This window comes from Calypte anna, chromosome 1 (genome assembly GCF_003957555.1).
Source record: "Calypte anna isolate BGI_N300 chromosome 1, bCalAnn1_v1.p, whole genome shotgun sequence".
NCBI lineage: Eukaryota > Metazoa > Chordata > Aves > Apodiformes > Trochilidae > Calypte > Calypte anna.
In genome coordinates, this window is record NC_044244.1 from 15,965,090 (window position 1) to 15,989,594 (window position 24,505).

Genomic DNA, 24,505 nt, shown 5'->3' on the forward strand with positions numbered 1-24,505 from the left:
TCTGCAATGGAAAAGAGTTAGTATAATGACAATAAATTGAAATTATGCTTTGACTAGGGAGAATGTAACATTTCAACCAATGACAAATAGTTTAATGGTTAATTAGATGTCAAATAGAGGACAAGTTTCAAGTATAAGTGCAAATACATTTCCTTGGTATCCTCAAAGTCTTGGCTGAGGAAGGATTTCTTCTGATACCTTGACTTTAGGTGTTGCAATCTATGGGACAGACAGATTTTTACAGTGCAACAATTGGCAAATTTGAAACTTTCATGCCTGTGCTTCTATACTGCAACATTCTATAAATATAATAAATTTACTGTGTGTTGAGTATCACATTTGTACTGTACACAGTAGAAATATGGTAGCTTTATATTTTTTTCTTTATTTGACCATAATTTCGTTCTTGCCTGATTTGATTATACTAAAAACAAAATTTAGAACAATCTAATAACCAAGTACTATGGTATTTGGGACAAGGGGGACACAATATTTGACACAGGAACTTCCATCTGAATGTGAGGAAAAACTTTTCTGTGAGGGTACAAAACATTGGAACAGACTGCCCAGGGAGGTTTCTCTGTCTCCTCTGGAGATATTCAAAGCCCACCTGCTTTGAATGCAGTCCTGTTTAGTGCCCTGTAGGCAATCCTGCTTTAGGAGGGGACTTGGTCTTAGATGATCTTTAGAGGTCTCTTCCAACTCCAATAATTCTGTGACTGATTTGAGAAAAAATGTACATCCATACCATCATGGGTATAGAAATGCTGTGCATATTAACAAAACCCAAACCCATATAAACTCCAAAACAAAAATCAACGTTCCCTGCCTTCTCCCACCTCAAAAAACCCTATCCAACCAAACAACAAAACAGCCCAACACCAGAGGACCCAACCAAGCACTTCAGTAATGCAAGACAGAAATATTTTGAAGAGGTATCAGCTTGGCCAAGGCTGAAGTAATACAAAGGGCAACAGAGCTGTGAAGTTCAGATGAGCATTTATTTGGGAAAAACCCTAAAACTCAACTTTTTTGATGTGAAATATTAACCATTCCTACTGCTATGTAAACAGTTATAGAAATAACTGTTTAGGAAATCAGTAGGTAACAAAGTTCTCTTCTCACTGATTATGGCTGCATTTGAATAGATGCCCTAGGAATGTTTTCCTCAAATAAATAATATCAAGTAAATTGGATTTTTTTATTAATTCTTAGCAATAACAATAATTGATGAGTAACAGTGTTTCAGTAATTAAATAATCCTGCACCTAAACTGTTCATCTTGACCACTTAATGCTTTTTCTGCCTTTGTTGTATAAACAAAAAAACCCATTTTTGATAGTTCTTATACATTCTACTCATCTTCCTTACTAAAAGTGACCTGAATTAAGAGTAGATTAGTTGGGTTTTAAGGATGAGAGAAGGGCCCTAGTTTTACTTTTACTGGTTGGAAATTGCATAAAAGGCTTATATGTTGTATATTGACAGCAAGTACTATAGTATGTAGTATAATCTCCCTTCTTTTGGATGTTGTATTGTTTTATGCTAAAATGAATTAAAGGACTCAAACTTCGAGGCCTACCTGTAAGAGTCAAAAAGTTGGAGTATTTTGGCATGCATACAGCCTCAGCTGCATCATCTGACTTCTTCAGTTTACCTCCCTCATCTTAGCAAGTTATTTTTTGGTATGTCTTTCCATTAGCTGGCATTTATCCTTTCATTTTGTGAATCCATTGAATAGTCATGTATGTTAGTTGGGATAAAGCAAAAAAATTTCAGGAAACAAAGGAAATGAAAACTGCTGATGGACAGCTTGAAGAGAGGAAAGATTCCCAATACAGAAAGCTGACAAAAGTCAGAAAGGTACAGCTGCTTTTTCCATCCTGTCTCTCTGCCTCCACTTTGTGAAAAAGTAGCATCTGTAGATGTAGGTGAGAACTATCCAGCCTCTTTAAAGCGTGGTTTGATGGGTTCCAGGTTTGGGGCTTATGTTGCTGTAAGCAGCCACTTGGGGCTTTTGACAGACACTTGGGCATGTGCAGATAAATACAGTGATTCAGTATTGGATGTTGTGTAAACAGACATCTTGTCTTCAATTTTTTTCATGTCAAGGCTGTTGGTAAGAGAAGTGTATCATACCCATTTTCTCACAATATTTTGTGAAGTGTCTCATTTGCTTCACTTGGAAAGAGGCTTTTCAAGTCAACTACTTTTTTCTTTGCATAGGATCTTTGTGGATTTATTGACCTTAAGTCAAGCTTCTGACCTCTACCAGGCATTTAATGTATTTTTGCACCTCTTTTGTGCTCTCAGTAAATTAATTTCTAACTATTTGCTTCCTTTCAAGCATGCTGTGTGTTAGATACTGGCTCCTGTATGGAACATATTTTTTTAAGTCTTTTTATCATGTTATAGAGAAAATTCAGTCTTAAATGGATTCTGTGTTACAAGGTACTGTAGAATATGAATGTACTTAGCACTTCAAAGTGGGAAAGTTAAATATTCTGTGGGAATCACGGGAAGAAAAGGGAAGAACCAGATGTTTGAACAAAAAGATAATGGAAATTGGGTGAAAAAGAATGTGATTACATGTTATCATTTGACTGCAAAGTGATCTGGTGGGTCACTTTTAAGAATAAAGCCCAGCTTAAAAGCAGTGATACGTACGCTTGCTCTAAAAGTTATGCATGTATTTAAAATGAAGTGTACATGCAATTAATGCATTTTAACAGTATAATTAGAACTTGGCTTTACTGGAAATCTTTTATGTGTAGTTAAAATTGTGCTTTCTACACATACTTAGAAGTGTTTTTGCTTATATTGTCAGCAGTAGCATTTCTATTTTATGTTATGCTAGACATAGTCTTCTAGGGAATGTTTTTCTTGCTTTTTAAATTGATTTTGTGATGGGCAGGGTTCTTGGTTATCTTTCCACTTGTTTTTGTGTTGAACTGTTGGAGGAAAGCATAATGTGAATGGATGCTTTAACAATAGCAATGTGCAAGGGTCAGACTGTATGCTTTTGGGTTGGTTACCATGAAAGCTTGCTGCTACACCTGCTAAGAATTCTTGCACAGCCTCTTTCAGTTGTAATATGTGAATGGCAAATTGCTCACTGAGCTCACTGTGGTGAAGTTAGGACCAGAATTGCATATGACTTTTTTGGAGTAGTCTGAGATCCTGGAAGTTTGGAAGAGGATTGTGATATAGGACAGCAGTCACTGTTGGTGCAGAAATGGAATTATCACATACCCAGGGGTACTGAGTTGTGATGGAATTGACTTAACTCTCAGATATGCAATCATCTGCCTATCTAACAGCTTCTGTACTGAAAGCAATTACTGTGCCACTTATGAAAGCAAAAACAGAAACAAAAGCCTTGAGGGAGTTCAGATGGATCCTGTATGATGTGACAGCAGAGCAGAGGAGGTTATTAAATACAATCCAAAAGTAAACTTCTGTGTCAAATAAAGAGAGTAGAACAGAATATAAATCTTGTCAGGCTAAATGCATGGAGGCACTTCTAAAAGAGAGTTTGAGTCACAATTTGGAAAAAGTATAAAAAGTAGTGCTAAATGCTTTTTCACACATGTATTTGGAGAATAGGTATTGCCAAAGATTCAGATAATCCAGATACAAAAAGAGCAGCCAGAGCATATAAGGCTGTGGCAGAGGAATAAAAGTAATTATTAATTTGTGTTCATCATGGAAAAATGTATAGGGGTACTGACTCCCAGATCCTACACTGATCTGTTGATGCTGAGAATCTGTTTCAAAAAAATGCTGTATTGTTAACTGAAAATGTTTTGTCTTTGGTGTACATTTTTACTTCTATGTCCAATGCTGAGGTATTCTTCCAGAAAAAGCAGTCCATTGAAACCCAGTCCCATAGGATATGTACATTATTGTTTGAAATTACACGACAGACCAAGCTGTTCCTTAAAAAAGGAAATTTATGTTCATTGCACAATAGCAGCAGGAATGAAAACTGACTTCTCTTGAATCTTGCTTAAATAAAACATTCCTCCTTTGTCTTTAATTTCCATAGAATGGCTCTTTAGTTCAGTCTTACAGGTAGTTTTTAATATTTAGCCTAGAAGTGGAGGTTTATTTTTAAATAGTACTAGGATTCAAATTCCCTGCTCAGAACTGTTTTTGCTTGGCCCTGAACCTAAAATGAAAGCTCAGCACAGGATAAAAACAGGATAAAAATATCACGGGATAAAAAGCTTGCTAGAATAAGCTATATTCCAGTTTGGTTGCTGTCTTTGGCCTTAAATGAGTTACTTAAGGTTAAGTGGAATTTTTGTCCTGGATGATATGTTGCTGATTTAATCCTATGTTCCCCATTTCTGATTCTGATGGCAGACCTTTCATCTTCTTCATTTTTTTTTGGTTGTGTTTTTTTGTGGGTTTTTTGGGTTTTTTGGTTGTTTTTTTTTCCCTCTTTGAATGGGTTATTAGAGTTTGGTACCCATGTTTGTGTGTGGATTCCTGTTGTGGCTGAGTTAAAGGAGAATGAAAAAAATCAGGAAAGTGAAAGCTGAGAGAGGGTTCAATGGGTATAGAGTTGAGAAAGAGCAATTGGTGTTATTTGAAAGTAATAGAAGTAGCTTCTGAGCAATTTATTTTTTTGTTTGGTTTTTTTGCTTATTACATAGTTGGTAAATGGCATGCTTGTGTGTAACAGTAGTGAAAACTTGAAGCTTTGCAAAATTATTGTATAATGAAGCTGTAAAATAATGTGTGAGATGCATTTCCTTTCAGCCAGAATGCCAGTGTCACAAAAAGGAAGGACCTGGTAAAGCACACTTGTTCATAAATACTGGACAAGGACTAGTGGAGCAATATGATGCACACTGGGAGATCACTTGCTTTTGAAGACTTGGGGCCTTTGTTATTATTAATCCAATGCTGCTGTTCTGCAGTGAAGGAGAAATACAAACATAATTTTTCAATGTGTTTAGTTAAGGCAAGTGTTATATCTTTTTTATTGATAAATTATACAAAATACTATTTTTTCTAGTGTTCATATTGTGTGTTTATTTTGCCTTTACTTGATCTGGCCTATTTCTGTCTTTTTTGACTTTTAAAAAACTGTAACCAATGATACTGTTGTGTATGACTGACTGTTTGATAGCTTGGGTATTTACTTGACATTGCACCTGGAATCTGACTAAGCCATACAGTACAAGTCTAACCTGTTTCAGCAGCTGGGAGGACAGGAGAGAAGGGCTTTCTTGGCTGGCATGGGGACATCTGGGTGGGTGGATCAAGAATCCTGTTATCACTGGCTTAGTGCCTCTTCCAGGTCTGTTGTGGAGCTACCACTCTGTAATAAGATGAGCATCAAAATATTTGGTTTGTGGTGCCTCTGGCCACTTACTGCCAATACTATTAGACTTGGTAGTAGTTCTTGTTCTTGAAAATCATTAAGAAATTGTAATATTAGAATTATAGACTAGCAAATTGGAGTTGGCTCCATTAATCTGATTTACATGCAGCTTCTGCTTGCTTCAAGAAAATTGCTGAAGTTGCTATGACCTTAAACTGTAGCATATAAGTTTACAAATTCACCTTTTATTTTCAACACTGTACCTGGCCTCAGTCATCTGTTTTGAAGCTGGCTGTTTCTGTTCTTCAAAATTTGGAGATTTGTTTTAACTCAAATGCCTTAGGTAAATGTTTATGTAAGGCCACATATCGAGGTCTCCTAAAAATGATCACTTAATTCCTCAATAACATAGTAATTCCTCTGTTTGGGAGTTTGTGTCTGTTCTGCTACTTACCTTATCTTCATTTGGAAAAAGTAGTCCCTCAAAGCTGTCACCATAAAGAATCAATCCCTGAGATCCAAGAAGTACATACCAAATAGTAGTGTACTAAACTTTTGTTCTGTTCTGAAGTGGCAGACTGGTTTTCATCTTTTCCTGATATAAAATCAAAACAAAACAAGCCAAACAAACACCCCAAACCCAACAAAATCCTATTCTTTGGTTTAACTTCAATAGTGTCCATCTGCTCATCTTTGAAACAATCCTTAAAGAAGCCTGTTCCTGCCTGTGTTCTGTACCCCACCCTTGCTGTGTTATGGCAGAGCTGTTTGTAGGTTTTTTTGTCTGTAAGGCACATTTTTGGGTTTTCTGTAGAATCCATCAGTGCCTTTTTTCTTTCAGAACATCCCACAGCTCTCTAACCTTAGAAGTGCTTTTGGTTTGTGTCTGAAACTTGCTTTTAGTGCATCTTTTTGCTGAAGCTTTGGTTTTTATCCTGACTGAACCACTTCCTATTTTGTATCTGTGACATTCATGAGTCATTTGTTCAGTATCAGAGAATTTCAGTTGCTTGTTATATCTCACTCCCATGGAATCCTCTCTTATTTGCAGTGACAGCATACTCATGATGACGTATATTTATTGTGCCAGCCTGTGATATGTAGTTCAATTTAAATTCCACAGTAGTCTGGTGTTTGTTAGTTAATGACAGAAAATAAGCCAAGCTGTAGAGTTAACAAGGTATGGAGAATACCTGCACTAAATCATATATTTTGTCTTCATTGTTTCTGTTATATTTAAATGTAGTTTGGTGATCTTCAACACTAGCTTGTCTTTGTGAAAATGAAAAGAATTTTGTTTTTCTGGTGCCAGTTCTTGTTACAGGCCTTAGGTTATAGAAGGTTGATGAACATTTGGACTGGGTATAATTTATTCCCTTTTTAATGCACATTCTTACATGTTAATTTTAAAACATCTATGATGCAAAAAGTTGTAGTTAAATTAATTGTTACACTTTGGTATGAGTAAGAAAACAAGAGAGCATTAATCTTGGATTCTTCTGAGATAAGGAACAAAAAAACCCATTCCTTTAAAAAATATTTAAAATAATTATGTTTTTTAGCTGCAGATCTGTTTTAAAGATAGTATGGCTTTTGCTAATAATTTTAAGGTTTTATTAACTGTACAGTAGCTATTTGCTATCAATGAAAACGTGGAATTTCAGGTGATGGTTTGAGGGAAGATACAGTTGAAATACATAGGGATGAGTACTGCAAAGCAGGAAAGTATGGAGAGAGGACATCTCGAGAAGAGAATGAAATGGGACTCGGGATTGATCTGTAAGTAGGAAGCAGAGGTTAGGAAACTAGTGTTAGAAGGGGCAAAGGCTTTTCTTTTAATGGTGAACATCATCATTGTATGTACCTCAGGAGGTGCTTCTTAGCTAAGTCTGTACTTAAAGGGAAGTAGAGCTGAGTGTCTTGCTGTAACTACATATTCTCTGAACCTAAAATGTATCTCACTCTGCCAGTTTGGATTGTCCTGACAATTGGATTGTATTTTTTATTTTGGAGTGTGGACTGGTAAAATGAACCGATACTTGTTTCTTCTTGATAGTGTTTGCTTTTATTTTCAGACTAAAGAGCAGACAGTAATCTGCCTATGCTGATTTTTAAAGAGTGAGGGGAAGGACTGGCATTACAATTTTTTTGCAAAGAATACTTGCTGTTTTGTTGTGTTGGATAATGATGGATTTGTGAGTAAAAATGAGAATAAAATGTAATCAGTTGCAGTGAGTGCAGTTATGTTACTAACTGTAGCATACTTAATCTTATGTTGTCATAGACATACATAATGGTTAGGCTACAAGTACAAGGAAATACAAGGCTGAGTAATCCTTTGTTAGCTGGAAATCAGATAAGTGTTTTTAATTTTTTCCCCTTAGTATTTGGTATTCTAGTCTTTGGATAGCCCAAGGTATATGACTGAATTTATCTTATCTTTGGTTGTACTCTATATGATACGCCTACATGGTTAGATATTCTGCTCTTTTGGTACACATACACATAGTATATATCGAGATATAATTTGTACTGATATAAATAAGTCAAGGTTATTTTCTGTACTCTTGCTTTAACAAGGTGTTACCTTGACATCTTTGTATTTCTTCTTCTACAGGAAAGATATAAATTAGTTTGTTTAAAAACAAAGCTACAGAAAACCCTATGATTGTATGTCAAGAACATGTTAAGTTTTTTTCCTAAATTTTTTTTCCCTGTGTTTTAGTGTATTTTTTTCCAGGGGTTTGAAATACTGAAAAAATGTTAGAAAAAAGCTTCTATTAATAAAACTTATTTTTGCCATTTTTGGTAGTATTTTAAAGCTTATAGATGTAAGACAATTTCATTGGTATTATAGGAAAGTCATTCTTTTTCTTTAGACTAGGTTCAAGACTTAACAGACACATTCACTTTGATATGATGGGCTATTAATATCTCGTTTATTTTTCTCAGCTTTTCTGAGTTTCTACTGTGTTTTGATGCTAAAGCAGCATTTGGTCACTGTTTTTCTTGGATTTTCCTGACATAGCCTCACTGTTCTAAGTGAGATCTCAGTGCTGCTTCTGTTGCTGCTCAGAGTGAGAGGGAAAACATGACTTGTTGAATGTGTATATGCAGTACTGCGTATCTGGAATAGCCATGGTTGGTTTGAAGTGATCACCCCAAAACCACTCCTCTACCTATGACTCTAGCAGTCTTTCATTCCTGCCTCCTGCCAATTTACCCTCTCTGCTTTCTGAAGGAAAAAGAGAATGAAGTATGAATTTATCCAAGTTTTTTTTTTTTTTCCTGTGATATATTTAACTTCATATTAAGGCTGTCATCTTATTTTCAGGCAAAGAGGTTTTGGCAAGTATCTTTTTGCTAGCATGCATCTGAAGTTAAAATAGGGCATCTTAATGATCAGGTAACTTCATACTGCAACCACCAGGTTACTAGTGCCTTTTATTTGCTTAAGTTAATACTACTTCGAGAAACTTTGATTTCTAATTTAGATACTGGTTAAAAATAGTTGTGAATGTGTCTAGAAATAATTTCTCTGCCATAAGAAACCTAACATCGTGGTCTGCATTTCTTTTGTCTTTAGATTTTCCATGATTTTCCTATTTAAAAAAAAATTGTTTTCACATGATAAGATTTTTTTCACAAAAAATGTGTGAAGGCTCACAGGTCAGTTTAGCTGGGTATGGTATCTGATAAACAGCTTTCAAGAGAAAGGAGTACAATGTAAAGAATAAGAATAGGGCATGGGTTTAAATTCCAGTATTCAGACAGAAAACATTAGATTTGTAGAGCTCATTTTTAACTAGGATCTCTGTAAGCATGTGGTACAATAAGTCTGAGTGTCACTTTCATGTTAATAAAAGGTGGGTATTAAAAGGGAATGCTGAAAATACTCCAGAAAGTTACCTTACCATATGCTATACCTGTTATCATAGGTATCCCTATGGACTGTAACTATCTGGTATTGTATTAATTCCTTAAAATTGCCATATAATTATGATTTCTTTTGTCTTTACAAGAAGACATCATTGTAATCATTGTTGTAAACAACTTTTTTGCTAATTTTAAAATATATATATATGTGTACATATACATATGTGTGTGTGTATATATATATATATACACACACACACATATATACATACTGGAAATAGTTTCATTAGTTCTCATTAAATACTTCTCTTTTAACAGAAGAATTACGGAAGTTGAGTTGGTCTGGCATTCCCAAACAGGTTCGTCCAATTGCATGGAAGCTGCTTTCAGTAAGTTGTATTTTTTATCTTTGTTAGTTTGCATTTAGTAATAAAATTTTTTTCAAGCATTGCAAATAATCTTGCTTGAATTGTAATCCATCTGTGGTAATTGAAAACATTGTGTAATTTTTCTGAATTGTAATGAAAGTTAAGATTTTTTTTCTTGATTTCAAGATTAATTTGTCAAACTGGAAGGAGGGAAGTGAGAAGTAGTAGATTGTGTCACCCATACATCCTTATTTTTCAGCTTGGCTTTTTCTAAAAGAGAGGCCTATGTGATAAAAGTGGCCTCTTTCTACAAATTTTGGTGGAATGGTGGGGAGTTTAAAGACAGATAAATACATTGTTAAAGTTTCCTTGAAAATAGCCACACAGTAGAGCAAACAAAACCTGTCAGTCTCCTACAAAAGGCTTCGTTCTGACTTCTTATTAAAGTAACTACAAGAAGAGATTAACACTGTACTGAGGAAAAGATGTGATGTGGTCCTGTGGGTTTTCTGTCCCATTTTCTTATAGTCATTTAAGACAAACAGCTCTGAACGGCTGTGGTCAGTTATGTTGTGGCATTGACTCCCCTGGTGTCAGACATGTGAGTCAGCTCAGGGAGACAACCTAGTTGAAAAGCTAATCACTTTTTTGTAATGTGAAGTTTTTTCTGGCTAAACTGTTCTCCTGAACTTTGTCCAGTTGACAGAAGATACTTCAATGGAAGTAGGTTGGGAGTAGTTTGACTGAGGTGCCATGGAGGAGCACAAGGAAGTGTTTCAGTTGGGCCTCAGGGACAGATGTGAGATTCATGGGGTTTTGTGTTACAGAACTGGATTTTTTTGATCTTGGAGCTTGCACTGTATTTAAAAAGGTTCTTCTGCAAAAATACAATGTATTCATCAGAGGATTATTTTTCATACCAGTCTTTACAGCTGTAATACTTAGGGTGTAAAGGCTTTGCATTTGAGCTGTTTGCCTGCATCTGGTTGGGAGAATTTGTGAAGATGTTTGTATTAAAAAGAAGCAAAAATCTCACACTGTCTACTCTCCAGAGGCTGTGAAAGACACTTAATCAGCAAATCTTCATGCATTTAAGAACTATTTAAAATTCTGAGTTACACACACAACAGTTTAACACTACTGAATTTTTCAGAGAGTAGACTTAAATAGCTTTGCTTTTTATAGAATACTTCAACAGGGCATGTGAAGTATTTACTTCAGATTGAGACTGATTTCCAGTGACTGAAAGAGTCTCTCTTGCTGATGAGTTCTACTAAATTTGCAGTTTAGTTCCTCCTAATGGTAAATGCAGCTTCTTAAAGGTAGAAATTAAAATATCCTACTGTAATTCAAATCAAACATACAGTAAGCAGTTTATTTTAGTTTTGTGTCCAAAGTTGTTTCTTTGGGATTTTTGTAATGAATAGAAGATTTCTTCACCGCCCCTGAGTCTTGAAGTTTAGAATACCTGTTTTAAAACACTCAAAGTACAAAAAAATGTAGCTAACTCAAAATTGACTTTGGAACACAGTAAGCTAAAGCATAAGGGTAGGTTAAGTTCTCAATCAAAGGTCACACACTGAGGTTTAGAGAATTGGAAACATTCAGAAGCTAACTGCAGTGATTTTCTCACCTTAAAGTTGGAGCAGAGGATACCCATGAGTTTCAGATTGATTCCATAAGCTCATTTTAGTTTTGTATTCCTGACATTCCTAGTTTAGAGAAACTGCTAATAACAGAGTTGCCTTGCTCTGTTGTTTTAATCACTACTGTTCAGAATCCATTCCAATTTGATTCTTGCCTTTGTCTTGTCATACCTCTGCAAAGATACTGTCTTTTTGTTATTTTGTTTTTATTGATAGAATTAAGATTTGATTTTGAGTAAGAGACCTCTGGAGTGTTGTGTGGTTTTTTTGTTTGTTTGTTTATTTGGTTGGTTTGTTTTGTTTGGGTTTTTTTGTTTGGTTTGGTTTTGTTTTTTTTAAATACATTTTGTAAACCCAAAGAGGAGTCATTTAATAATCACTGCTTTTCTGTATTGTAAGACAGCAGCTATTTTCATCTTCTTTCCTAAGTGAGGAAGATAAAGTGCTTTGAGTGTTTGTGGTCATAAATTCCATAATTATTCTTTCTAATGGTAATTAATTTTTTTTGCATTAGTTGTTTAAATATTTTACCTACTGCTAATGTACGTCTCAGAGAGTGTAATGTGTTTATCTTTTGTGCTATAATAGACACATGGAGCTATCAGGAAATAAGTGTACCAAAGCAAAACTGGTCTGGATAAAGATCAGTTGCCAAATTAAGGAAACCAAGGTATAGTTTAGAGTTCGATCATAACTGGATGTGTTTGGTTTTTAGTTATTCAGAAGTCCTACTTAGAAATCTGAAATTATGACTTACTAGGGGAATAGAGTACAATTGGCAGTATCTTAGGCAGGTGACTTCTGTTTCAAATATGAGACAACTTCATGTCCAAGCATGTCTAACTTCAGCATTGAAGTTGGAATTTTAAAAATACGATTTTAAAAAAGGAAGAATTGAGATTTTTATTAGGTAGTCTCCTGAGCTGTTAATAACAATGTGTTTGAATACAGCTTTTTCAAAGTGAAAGCATATGAAAATCCAAGTAATGCTCAATGCATGTGTTCAGGTATCGTCATATAAAAAAATTACATTACTCATTTTTAAAAAACTGCAAAAAATTTAGTTATAGAATATCTAAATAGGAAGCAGAACTATTCAGGGTCACTTCTCTTCTGAATAACAGCACTAAGGATGTGGTTGTAAAAACCTTTGGAGGAAATGAATGAACAAATGGATTAAATTATCTACCAATTTATTCCCCAATGTGTTGCAAGTCTTTCCAACTTTTAAAAATAAAATCTAATCTGTAAAGTGAACAGGAAGCAAGAGATGTCCAACTGAAAGATTACTTCATTCTTTGAAATAGAACAATGGCAGAATGACTTGTTGAGAAAATATTGGTGTCCTTCGAACAACCTCATTTGATCTTACAAATGAATTCTTTTCCAATGGAACAAAGGTATCCTTGAGGAAAAAAAAATCCAACTGTTGAGAACAAATGGGAGGTAGAATACGATATTTAACTTAATAGAAAACACTGGGACAGTTATTAAATGTCAGACTGGGACTGGAGGCCAAAGTTAAGCTGTTACGATTTAAATTACCTGGAACCAGGCAAATCAGTACATCAAGGGTTTTGCCAAAGGAAGTATTTCCTTAGGTATCTTAGGTATCTGTTATGTAATATGGTTTGTACTTTTTCTCTTGCTTTCTTAAGCTAAGAAATTAAAATATACAGGAATAACATTGTAAATGGTTTAAAGAGGTTTATTTTCAAAAGTCTCTAGGTGTGTGTGTATATTTTTTTGCCTAAATATTGAACAAAATGGAACTGAAATGGGACATGTCAAATATTTGAAGGAGACTAATGAAACCTATATACTATTTAGTTTTATTGTACAGTTAGCATTTTTAGCAAGCTAAATTTTAATTTTTCTTTAATTTTTAATTGGACCCTTTAAGTGTTAAGGACTTTATAAGAAAGTTGGGTTCATGGTTAAATGCATTTTTTTAGTTGCTTGTTGGAGCTATGGCTGTGAAGTGAAATTAAGTATAGCACTTCTAGTGTAGGATTTTTTTTATGTCATCAGGATTTTTTCTTAAAAACCCTTAATTCTGACATTGCCATAGTATGGTGATGGCTGTTATTCAACCATTCAGATATATTGTAAACTTAATGCAACAAGGTATAATCCTGCATATCTGACATGATTTCCTTAGAATCTCTCTACCTTCTGGAACACAAGCTAGTATTTATAAATTTGTTTTGGGAAACAACTAAGGAAATGTGTAGCTAGTGCTCTTCCATCTCAGAGCCCATATTGGAGCAGTTGTGTCTTTTACTGTGATGAAAGTTTTAATAATCTGTTGAGATTAAATGAAAGCTTGAAATATTTTTTTTTTCTTCTCATCTGAAACAGTGAAATAACGTATCTAGAATATTTTTAAAGCTTTTGAATAAGTACACATTTTATTATAAGTTTAACTATAATTTAAACATATTTGCTAATATATATATAATTCCTATTTAAAGGTAACTGAGATACTGTGAAATTTTAAAGAAATTAATAAAATGGCTTCAATAAGAATCATTCAGAAATGCATAAATTAATGAAGTCATACAACATTACATTTATCTCATTTATTTGAATTTTTTTCTTTGGAATCACAGAATCAGCCAGGTTGGAAAGGACCTCTGAGATCATCAAGTCTAACCCATAATCCACCACCACTGTGGTTACCAGACCATGGTACTGAGTGCCACATCAGTCTCTTTTTAAAAACCTCTGGGGTCGGAGAATCCACCCCTCCCTGGGCAACCCATTCCAATGCCTGATCACTCTTTCCATAAAGAATTTTTTTGTAATATCCAACCTAAACTTCTTCTGAAGGAGCTCAAGTCCATTCCCTCTTGTCTTACTGGGAGCTACAGTAAACATAATATTAGAATTCTTGCTAAAAAGGTGCTTTTTAAAGGTGGAAAAACTTGAAATTAAAAAAAAATTAAAAAAAACACCCCCCAAATTACTTTAGTAAGGTATTCGTATCTAATCTTGATTGTAATTACTAGAAGTACTAAAGGGTTAGTCACATCCACGTACATCTGCATGTTACTGCATCAGTTCATAAGCTTTCTTACCACTAGTAATCAAATCCCAGCACCCTTCTTGTAAGGCAAACAGTAATATTCTTTTCACTGTTTTATTCAGGGCTATCTTCCTGCAAATGTGGACCGAAGAGAAAGCACTTTACAAAGGAAACGCAAGGAGTATTTTGCATTTGTTGAACAATACTATGATTCCAGAAATGATGAAAATCACCAGGATACCTATAGACAGGTAGCCTACTAAAGTGACTTTCACCAGTTTTCATACCATTTTTTGAAGTTTGCTACTGTTTTTCCTCTATTTCTGTAATGTTGATAGAGAACTCTGTAACCAGTTGGTTTTCTACATTTCGGAAGCAAAAATATGAAATGTTTTGGTTTGAAATTCAAAATAGTGGATTTCTTTTAATGTCAGCTTTAATGCTTTTAGCATGCCCTCTGGCACTGCTATTTGGTGTTGCAGTGGTTTTCTTTTAAGAATAGTAGGGTTTCTTCCTCTCTTGCTCAGACCCTCCTTCAAATGAGTGAGGAGTGAGGATGGTACAACAGTGACTGTTTCTGACAGGGTCCGTACCCATACTGCTTAACAAGTTGCTACTGTGTATGATGTGAAGCAAACATAGATGTGTCAAGCTTTCTTGCCCACTCAGATAAGCAGATAACTTTTTTTCAGGTTTTATATCAGAAGGAATAGTTTGTACTATGGAGTATAGACTAAGGAATCATACTTCAGCCTTCCTTAGGACAAAGGAAGCTGAGATCCTTCAGCTTCAAGTCTGACTTTTAAGAGCATGAAGTATACATGATAGTGTCAACTGAATATTACTTTACAGAAGTGTGTATTTACTTGTAATTACTTTGAGGTAGTGGATATTTCCAATATTTGTAAACAAACAAAAAGTTACATGTTTCTTAATACATGGAAACAAAGTATGTTTGTTAATTTTTTTTAAATTTTGCCTCATTGATAGATTAGCAATGAATTGAAGATTTGCCATATTTTGAAATACATTAAACCCATGTTATTTCAGAAATAGTGATACAGTGGCATTATAACTAGTACTGTAAAACCACAGGTTTGTTTTAATTATTTTGTTTTTTAAAAAGTGTGCTGTTGGTTCTCTCTGTCTAATTAGATCCATATAGATATCCCACGCATGAGTCCAGAAGTTTTAAGACTTCAGCCCAAAGTAACAGAGGTAAGAATGATACCTAAAGAATTACTTTAATTTTTTAAGAAATATTTTTCTTCATCTGATATCGTAGGATTTGTTATCAATTATTTTGACAACACTTGCTATTTTGACTTCAGAAAAATAAAATAAAAAAACATTTATTGCCTAAAAAAACTAAAAAAAATGAGGGTATATAAATACAGGCTGAGAATAACTGTGTAAATATGAGTAGTACGAGGAAAGGCATCTCATTAATCTCCTGCATGAAATCTGTCATTTTTTTTCTTTGCTCTTGTGCCTTTGAGGGTTCTTTTTCCTCTTTTGCTTTTTATATATTTTGTTCTTAATGTGTTTTTGAAGTAATCCAGGGCACAGTTCCCATGGTTCTATGTATCTGTCAAATTCATTCAAGGTCTTGAAGTTAAAATCGTAGTCTGCCATGTTGCCTTTTTGGTGAATTTGTAGCCTTACAGGTTTGTCTGCCTTTTTTGATTTTTTGCTTCATTGCAGGTTTTATGTGTTGGGTATGGTATTTAAATTATTTTACAACCATAGTAGAGATATATCATTTAATGACAAATATGTTAGTCAAACTACATAGTGTTTGGTAATTGAATCCCCCAGTGATTTCTCTTTGTAAAGTATATAGGTAATAAATAGTATAGGTGATCTCAAGCATCCTTCTCCTTCCTCATGGTTTTATTCAGACCTTCAAATGTGCTTCCTTGTGGGTTCTGTCAGTATCATTACAGACCCACAGAGAACATCTGATAGTTAATTAGATGATGCGAGCAGTTTAAATGCAGAACTAGCTTTCATTTGATTTTCAGCTCTTATTCAGTTCTTTATTTAATGTAAATACCCCTCCACAAGTGTTGGAGAAATACGTTTGAAGAAATAGCCTATTAAAGTTTTGGATGAAAATGGTATAAGAATACTTCTATCTGCTTTCTGCACTGTGGTGTTTTTTTTCTGGGCTTTTCTATAGATGAATCAAAGACTGAGCTGAGAAAAATAAATGGACAAGAAGAGAAACAATACCAGCAAGAAATAAACTGCTCAAGAAATGAATAAGATCAGTGTCAGTGTTGTAGCTAGGAATGAGCCAGTAAATGAAATTGGAGGGGAATATTATTTCATGAAAAAATGGCTACAGAAAGAAGAACAATTAAATACTTTCAAGAGGAAAAAAATACTTGAACTGTATCTGCAATAGTCCCTTAAATTATTCTAACAATATACTTGTATTCAACATGAAGTGGCATTTAGGAATAGGGGTTTTCTTCCTTGCCTTCCATGGTTAAACTGAAGGTTCCAGTGAAGATCACCTGTATTTGAAATGAATGTTACTGGGGCTCAGATACACAACAGTTGTCTTTGAGGTTCTTAGTTTGGGTGAACATACCCCAGGATAATACTGAGTATTGAGTATTTATTTATATTCTTGTTTTTAAAGGAAGATTGCAAAATACAAAACATTTCCTGAGGTGTATTTATTTCTAAATTAGCTAGATGTTGCAAAAACAATTTTAAAATGGAAACTCCAGTTAAATATCTTCTGTAGAATATATTGAATGCCCCTTTTTCTAGTCAAATAATGTGGATGAAAAGTTGAGTAGTTTAATAAAAATTATACTAAGGAAGACAATCTTTGGAGAATATCTTGAAGTGAAGTGTTACTTATAAGATAATGAGAATGTCAGAAATAGAAACCTGTAGGATTTTTGACTAGTTTTGTCTGTCATTTATTTGATTATGAATGAGGCAAGCTATACTTATATGACTAATCTTGAGATGTTTAATACATTTCTTTAGATTAGATGTAAACTTGGTAATAGTTTGTAGAAATACAATTTTTTATTTACCATGCGTATCTGCTTTTTTTCTTAATAGAGTTAGACATGTTAGAGTAAACTTGTCTTAATAATTAGAGAAGCCTTGGTCAAGGTTTACCGACATTTGAAATGTGTGTATTTGTTAAATATTTAGTATGTTTGGGAAAGCATCCTATAATAAGATACTGAAAAGAACTAGAATTGCAGGATAGTTACAATCCCTTTTTGCTTGAATGATTAACTTAAAGAATTTATTTAGAAATTTCAAGAGTATTTTTTCTAAGTATTCACGGTTAAGAGCTTTATTTATTTACTTATTTATAGCTTGTATAATCTGAAAATAGGCTGGTTTAATGAAAATATTTACAGTCAATTTCAGAACTAGGAGAATAAAACACTCCTGTTGTTACTGCTTGTGAGTAATTAAAAAAAAAAGCAAACTGGCCTTGTCTAAGTATCTTCTAAGTACCTTCTTGCTAAGTAAAATCTGATATGTCAACAGAACTTTAGTATCAAATATTATTCAGTAACGTTTGACTCTGGAATGCAGTTTCAGTAAATTTTGTGGTATAATTAAACATGTGAAATTATATAGGTCTTCTTCCTTTTTAATTGTGCTGGCAGAGAACAACATTGCTCAGGTTGCATATTCATTTAATATGATTTACTGAAATACTGCTTGCAAATACTGTTTTTTCTCATAAAATCAGCATTGTTTTAACTTATAGTTATTTGCTAAACTTGCCCAAGCGTATATTTTTCTAATGCTTCATTGGATATGTGCATCTTAAACACTGCCTTACAATAAACATATTTTAAATCCACACTTTTAGAAACTGAAATTGCTCTTGCAAGTAACACAGAATTACTCCTTAGGTTGATTTAGTTTGTTATATGCAGCCTAATATCCCCGCTTGCTGGTCATACTTACATGTCTTTTGGTTGAATGTTTAGTAAATTGAGCTATGTAGCAAGCATAACTGAGCCACATAAATAGATGGGCATATTTCTCATCAATGTCGAGGCATTATGGAGTTAGAGTGCTGCTGTTTGCTTATTAAAAAAAAAAAAAAAATCCACAAGAGACCAAAAGCCACCACCACCTCCACCCCCCATAGAATGATAGAATCGTCTGGGTTGGAAGGGACCTCAGAGATCATCGAGTCCAACCCTTGATCCACTACCACTGCAGTTGCTAGACCATGGCACTGAGTGCCACATCCAGTCTCTTTTTAAATATCTCCAGGGATGGAGAATCCACTACTTCCCGGGGCAGCCCATTCCAATGCTTGATCACCCTCTCGGTAAGGAAATTCTTTCTGATGTCCAACCTAAACCTCCCCTGGCACAACTTGAGACCGTGCCCTCTTGTCTTGCTGAGAGTTGCCTCGGAAAAGAGACCAACCCCCACCTGGCTACAACCTCCTTTAAGGTAGTTGTAGAGAGTGATGAGGTCTCCTCTGAGCCTCCTCTTCTCCAGCCTGAACATCCCCAGCTTCCTCAGCCTCTCCTCATAGGGTCTGTGCTAGAGTCCCTTCACCAGCCTGATTGCCCTCCTTTGGACCTGCTCCAGGACCTCGATATCCTTCCTGATACCGTATCCTTCCTTTATGGATTTTTGAGCCCTGCCCTCACAGGGGTCCCTTCCTACTTCCAGGGGCTCAGTGGAGAGAGAGGTCTTGCCTTTCCTTGGAGGGGTAAAGGTGTTGCTGGTCTCAGGTGAAAAGTATTCACCTACCCTTTTTTAAGTCAGGATGGCTTGAGCTATAAACAAGAGAAGGAAATTGGAATATGTGTCAAAGATGGGTTTCAAAGGGTGACATAGTGTGCAAAATGTTTACTGTGGATAGTATAGTTTTTGTACCTACTAATTTTTGATGCTGAAGACAGAATAATAATACTGCTACTAGCAAAAATGTTATTTAGAATTTAGGTGAAGAAATTGTAGGTGGAAGAACTGAAAGAGACTACTAGTGAAAAACCAAAAACATATCATATATAAGCCTCACATTGTCTTCTGATTTCAGTGTCCAAATGAAGGGGTTTGTGTTCCTTTCCTTGGTGGTACCTGAGCCTCTGTCCCTAAAGGGCAGAGTTACAATTATAACAGTTAATAAAGTTGGTTTAATTTCCTATCTGAACTTGGAATTTGATTTCTGTAATGAAATGCTTCACTTGAGAAAAAAGGTTTTTTCAATATGACGTATGGAAATAACGAATTATACGATCCTTTTAAAAACAGCTTATAGTGTTTGTTTTTTCTGGAATCTGTGTAAGTCCTGAAGGGGAGAAAATAATGTTAAAGTGAGGAATTAAGGACTGGGAATAAATAAATAGTCGCCCTAGTCGAGAAGAGAGAGGTGCTGGAGATCTTCCTACATAGAGTTCAGTCAAAAAATTATTTAACTGATGTCTTTAAGGTAGTTTTACTAAATTTAATCAGCTGGTATGGGGAATAATCTGTAACTTAATTTATGTTTTATCTTTAACAGAATTTGCTGACATGGGTAGTACATGACTGTGCTTTATGTGTATGTTTACATAATGTAGAAGTAATTTCAAGGAAACTTGATTTAAAAATGGTTCATAAAATTATCCCCACTTTTTTTTCTTCACTTAGAGACACAAAAAGTAAATTTTAGAAAGTTCTTATGATTAAAAGTTTTAGGGTTTTTTGGTATTCCTCTGAGGTGTCAAAACCCACAAGAAATTAAAAATCTGCATTTTAAGCTAATGGATTCTTCTCGTTATGTATATGAATATAGTGCTTACTGTTATCATGAATGAGAGTAAATTCAAAGGAAAATAATTGATTGTTAATGACATCTCATGAGATGCAGTGGTTCATAGTAGGAAAGTAATTCCAGTTTCTGCTGCTGGTTTGGAAACTAAGAAGGAAACCTTTTGGGGAAGTGACCTTTTTAATGAGTCCTATTTAAACAGTGATGACTGCTGTATAGAAGCTTAAATCAATCTTCCTTTCAGGTTTTCAGTGCTCATTTTTTCAATTCAGAACAGTAAATGAAACTTTATGAAAATGGGTAGAAAACTGAAAGCACTCTATCAGTGCACATTTGTTGAATTTCTGATTAGATGCATTTGGAGAAATTACACCAATTGCTGAGCGATCCTTGCTGCTCAATAATATTTAAAAAACCTCTTCAAACCCTCATACCTGCAACCAAAGTAACTTCCCCCATCTTAGTTTTCATGCCTGTATTTTAAATGTAATTTGAAATCCATAGCCATGTCAATTTGCAAAGCAAACTATTATCAGATCCTAAGGAAAGGGAAAGATTTGTGGTTTGAGTTTTAGGAGTTGTTTGACTTAAGACATGCTTTAATGAAAAGGACTCTTAATAGTTTTCTATAACAGTTATTTTGTTAGCTGATACTTGTTGAATTACTCTTTTATTTTTTTGTACATTTGCTTTTCACTACTTGCATATTTTGTAACCACATTACACAAGGAGCTTTTTGTTTAGCCTAGTGCATAGCACTATTCCACATTCATCAATTGCTATTTAAATAGGCTTTTCTAGTCACCTTTGTCTGATATTTGTTTCCACAAAAGTTATTTGTATTCTCAGTATATTAAACATGCCTTTTATTTGAAGTGAAGCACAGAATGGTAACACTGATAATAGCACACAAGTAATATTACTGAAACTGGAATGGCAACTGCAGAAGCAGGAAGGATGATTGTGTTAATGTAATAAGTTAGATTTGCAGTTTTCCAGTAGTAGTAAAAATAGTACCTAAACAACATAAAGGTATAGCTGTGTTAATTGTAAAAGCAAGCTGTAGACTTAAGGTCTTTATGCAGTTTTTGACAAACAATGGAACTCCACTGGCTGTTGCTTAATGGGCAGAGGTTGGTATTTTTTAGTCAGTTTAATATGCAGTGCATATTAAAAAACATGAAGTGTCAAGACTAGCACCAAGAAGAATTAATAGCTAAAGAAATAAGGATTTTGGCAAATGGAAACAAGAGGCTGTTACGGAGCCTCACTAAATGAATATCTCCCTTTTTGCTTAATCTTTGCCCCAAAATCTGAAATCACGCTGAGCAAAAACGGAGTCTTTATTATAGCTGTTAGTGGATCAGACATGAGCTGTGTCAGGGCTTGTGTTTCAGTGCTCATGAAAATTTTTCATATTTATTGTTGTTGACAGTCTCCTATGCTCTTTGGGTTTTTAACATGCCAGCGAAACATAAAACCTGGAGATTGAGGACAGCTGACTCAAAAGAAAGCCTGTGGGAGACGGGTAGATGGTGATACTTGGGACTTGTTTTCAGAGCAAATGTGTTTCAGTTTCAAATTGCTCCAGTGGAAGCCTGTGATGGGATCTCAAGCACTTGGATGCAAATCAAATGTGCCTAGACCTTTCCTTTAAAATCACTGCAAGAGGAAATGAAAAGGAATTAAAGTAGTCAATCTAGCAAAAACTTGAACTGAGACTGAGTAACAAAGGCTTCATAAACTAAACTACTTATTGTGTCCTTTCAGGGCAGGTCTTTCATAGACTTGCTTGAAACCTGAGCATTCATTGGCTTCTAGGATTGGAGCAAACTGCTCAGTCTCCTTGGGTTCTTTACAGAGTCTCTCCTGTTCTTGTTAAGAGTGACATAGTCCTTTGATTTGAGCTCTTCTTTTTCTGCTCTGCTTTCCTGCTTCTGCATTCTGACTTCTTGGGAAGATTGTCAAGGGAAAGAACAAGTCTTCTTTGGCTTCAGGAAATTATATGTGCTTGACTACTTGTAATTAGGGAGAAGCACATTTAGCAGCTTTCACTTTGCTTATTTGCAGCATTTTAAAGACATGTAGCAGGTTCAGAAGCAATTGAGAGGAGATAGTTTGTCACAGTGAGTTCTGTGATTTCTGTGCAGTGTACTCTTGTTACGCTGTGCTTTCCTCAGTCAGACATGTTGTAGCCATAGGAGCTTTTGAAGATGCTAACCAAGGCACGATTTACAGAGTTCAGTGGGTGAGGTTATGTGGTACATCAGGCAGCTTATTTCTACATTTTCTGATTTTTTTCAGATTTTCTATTAGCCATTATACATGCTGCTCAAGTCTAGAACCCCACACTGCAGTATTAGGCAACCTTAACTATTACAGAAGCTCTTTATGTGCATGTTATTAAAAAAATTTGAGCTATATGAAGTACTTCTTTCTCTTGTTTAGGAATGAATACAATATGCAATTGATGAAATACTTCTTTCAAAGAGGTGAATAAGCATGGGAAGGTGATTTAATATTTCTGTCTCTTGAGGAAAGAGGAGTTTATAATATTAGAAAAGTTCCAGTGAATAAATACTTTGTTGTAACTGCTGTAACTGAATTATGTACTAGGCTGTCTTTAGCATGAACTAAACCCTAAAAATGCTTCCTTTTTAAGGACTGAGAAGCTTACTTGGCACTCAAAGTTAATTATGAATACCAATACTCATTTATGCTTTTGTATCCATGTTTTATACTACTAACTCTGACATTAAATTTTTCTGTATAATTTTCAAGTATCTTGTTTAAAATGTGCTCTTAATTTGAGATTATCTGATAGTTTCTTTAATTTTTTTCAGATTTTTGAAAGAATTTTGTTTATCTGGGCAATACGTCATCCAGCCAGTGGATATGTTCAGGGCATAAATGACCTTGTTACTCCATTTTTTGTGGTCTTCGTCTGTGAATATATAGGTAAGATTTGTTTTAACATTGAATTATGAATTGGTATTGGGTTTGAAACATTGTCTTCATTTTAATCTGAGTAACAATTTGGATTAGCTAATAAGAGCATAATTTGATACATGAATTACTTAATAAATTTTCGTAATTATAAATCTGTATAGTTACCTTCAAAAATATACTAAGAAGCAGTCAGATCTTGTGTAGTGGTCAGTGACATTTAGGAGTCTTTCAGGTTTTTATTGCATACAATTTTACAAATACCCCTTCCAACAAAACCCTCTGAAGAAGCTGGAGATAGAGTACTCCTGTTTATCAGATCTGAAACCAGGAGAAAGAAGCACAATCTGGCATTTGGTTTCATCTTGATTTCTAGTTGAGAAGTGTTTGACACTCCTGATACTCTTTTCTTCATGGGTGGTTTTATTCTCCCTCTCCCGCCCTCCCCCTTCCTCTCCCTTCCTTTCTTCTAATTCATGCTTTTTGTGAGAACTTTCAGTTGTACTTACAAAATCATCAGGTGTTTAATAAAGCCAAAACCAGTCAATAGCAACAAGCCCCCCCCCCCCCCCCCCATCAAAACAAAGACTCCAGTAAAAAAAAGGAAGCCTTTTTAACGACTGGAGAAGAAATGAAAGTAAAGAGAACCTATTAAACTTGCTCTGTGGCTGAAAGAATGGCAACATGGAGGTAGAATTTAAAAATGAAGGCAGCAGTTACCAAATTTCTCCAGTTAAGGACTCTGCTCTTCTTGGGCTTTCAGTGGTAGTAAAAAAAGCAGTGTAAACAGCTGCATTTTTCCTGATTTTGAGCCATGTACTTGAGTTTACCTCTTGAAAACTTTTTTTTTTGGCAGTTTCTGATACTGATTAAATTCTCATCTCTTAATAAAACATAATTTGTATTTTAAATTTATAGATTAGTATTTAAATCTTTATAAACATTAAGAGTCAAGAAATAATTCAGTAGCAATTTGGAGATAACTATAGATATAAAAGGTAAGACTAAGCAGTAAAAAGGGCAATATTAGTCTGTCTTGAATTAACATTATTTTCCCTTGTATTTGTATTTGTCATGCACATACAGAATACATGATTCTGTGATGTTAACTTGAGCAACACCTTTTTTGGCTGCATCAGTGAAGCTGTATATGCTGTATTCTTCCTGCCATCTTTATGCAAAATACCCATTGGTGTCTTAATCCAGATTGATTAGATTTAATGAAGGACAGATTATCCTTGGGTGGGTGATAAATTACCAATTCACTCATTTGCATGGCAGCACCTCTGTTGCATTGTTAGTTCCTTGTTTCGTGGGGGGACATTTCATTGCTAAGCAACTAATGAAAACTGCTGCTGCTTTCTCCCTGATCATCTCTTAAATGGGGTAGAAGCCTACTCCTGAGAGTACTTGGAGTTTTCTTCCTTTTACCCCTTCATTTGACAGATAATGAAAATGTTCTTAATGATCTTAGAACAGTAGGGTCTCCAGTAGACTTTAGGGTTGTTAATTGAAATAAGTTTAAATGAGATGTGA

General features: G+C 34.7%; 1 protein-coding gene across 2 annotated transcripts in view; it reads left to right on the plus strand.

Moving 5' to 3' along the window:
* The window catches only part of TBC1D22A (TBC1 domain family member 22A), a 161,524-nt gene that overhangs the window by 13,670 nt on the left and 123,349 nt on the right, over positions 1-24,505 (plus strand). For both annotated transcript variants that reach the window (XM_008492980.2, XM_030461184.1), the window contains exons 5-8: positions 9,530-9,600; positions 14,376-14,504; positions 15,409-15,471; positions 22,867-22,981. In XM_008492980.2, coding sequence (XP_008491202.1) covers positions 9,530-9,600; positions 14,376-14,504; positions 15,409-15,471; positions 22,867-22,981 — 378 coding nt within the window. The remainder of the gene's footprint in view (positions 1-9,529; positions 9,601-14,375; positions 14,505-15,408; positions 15,472-22,866; positions 22,982-24,505) is intronic.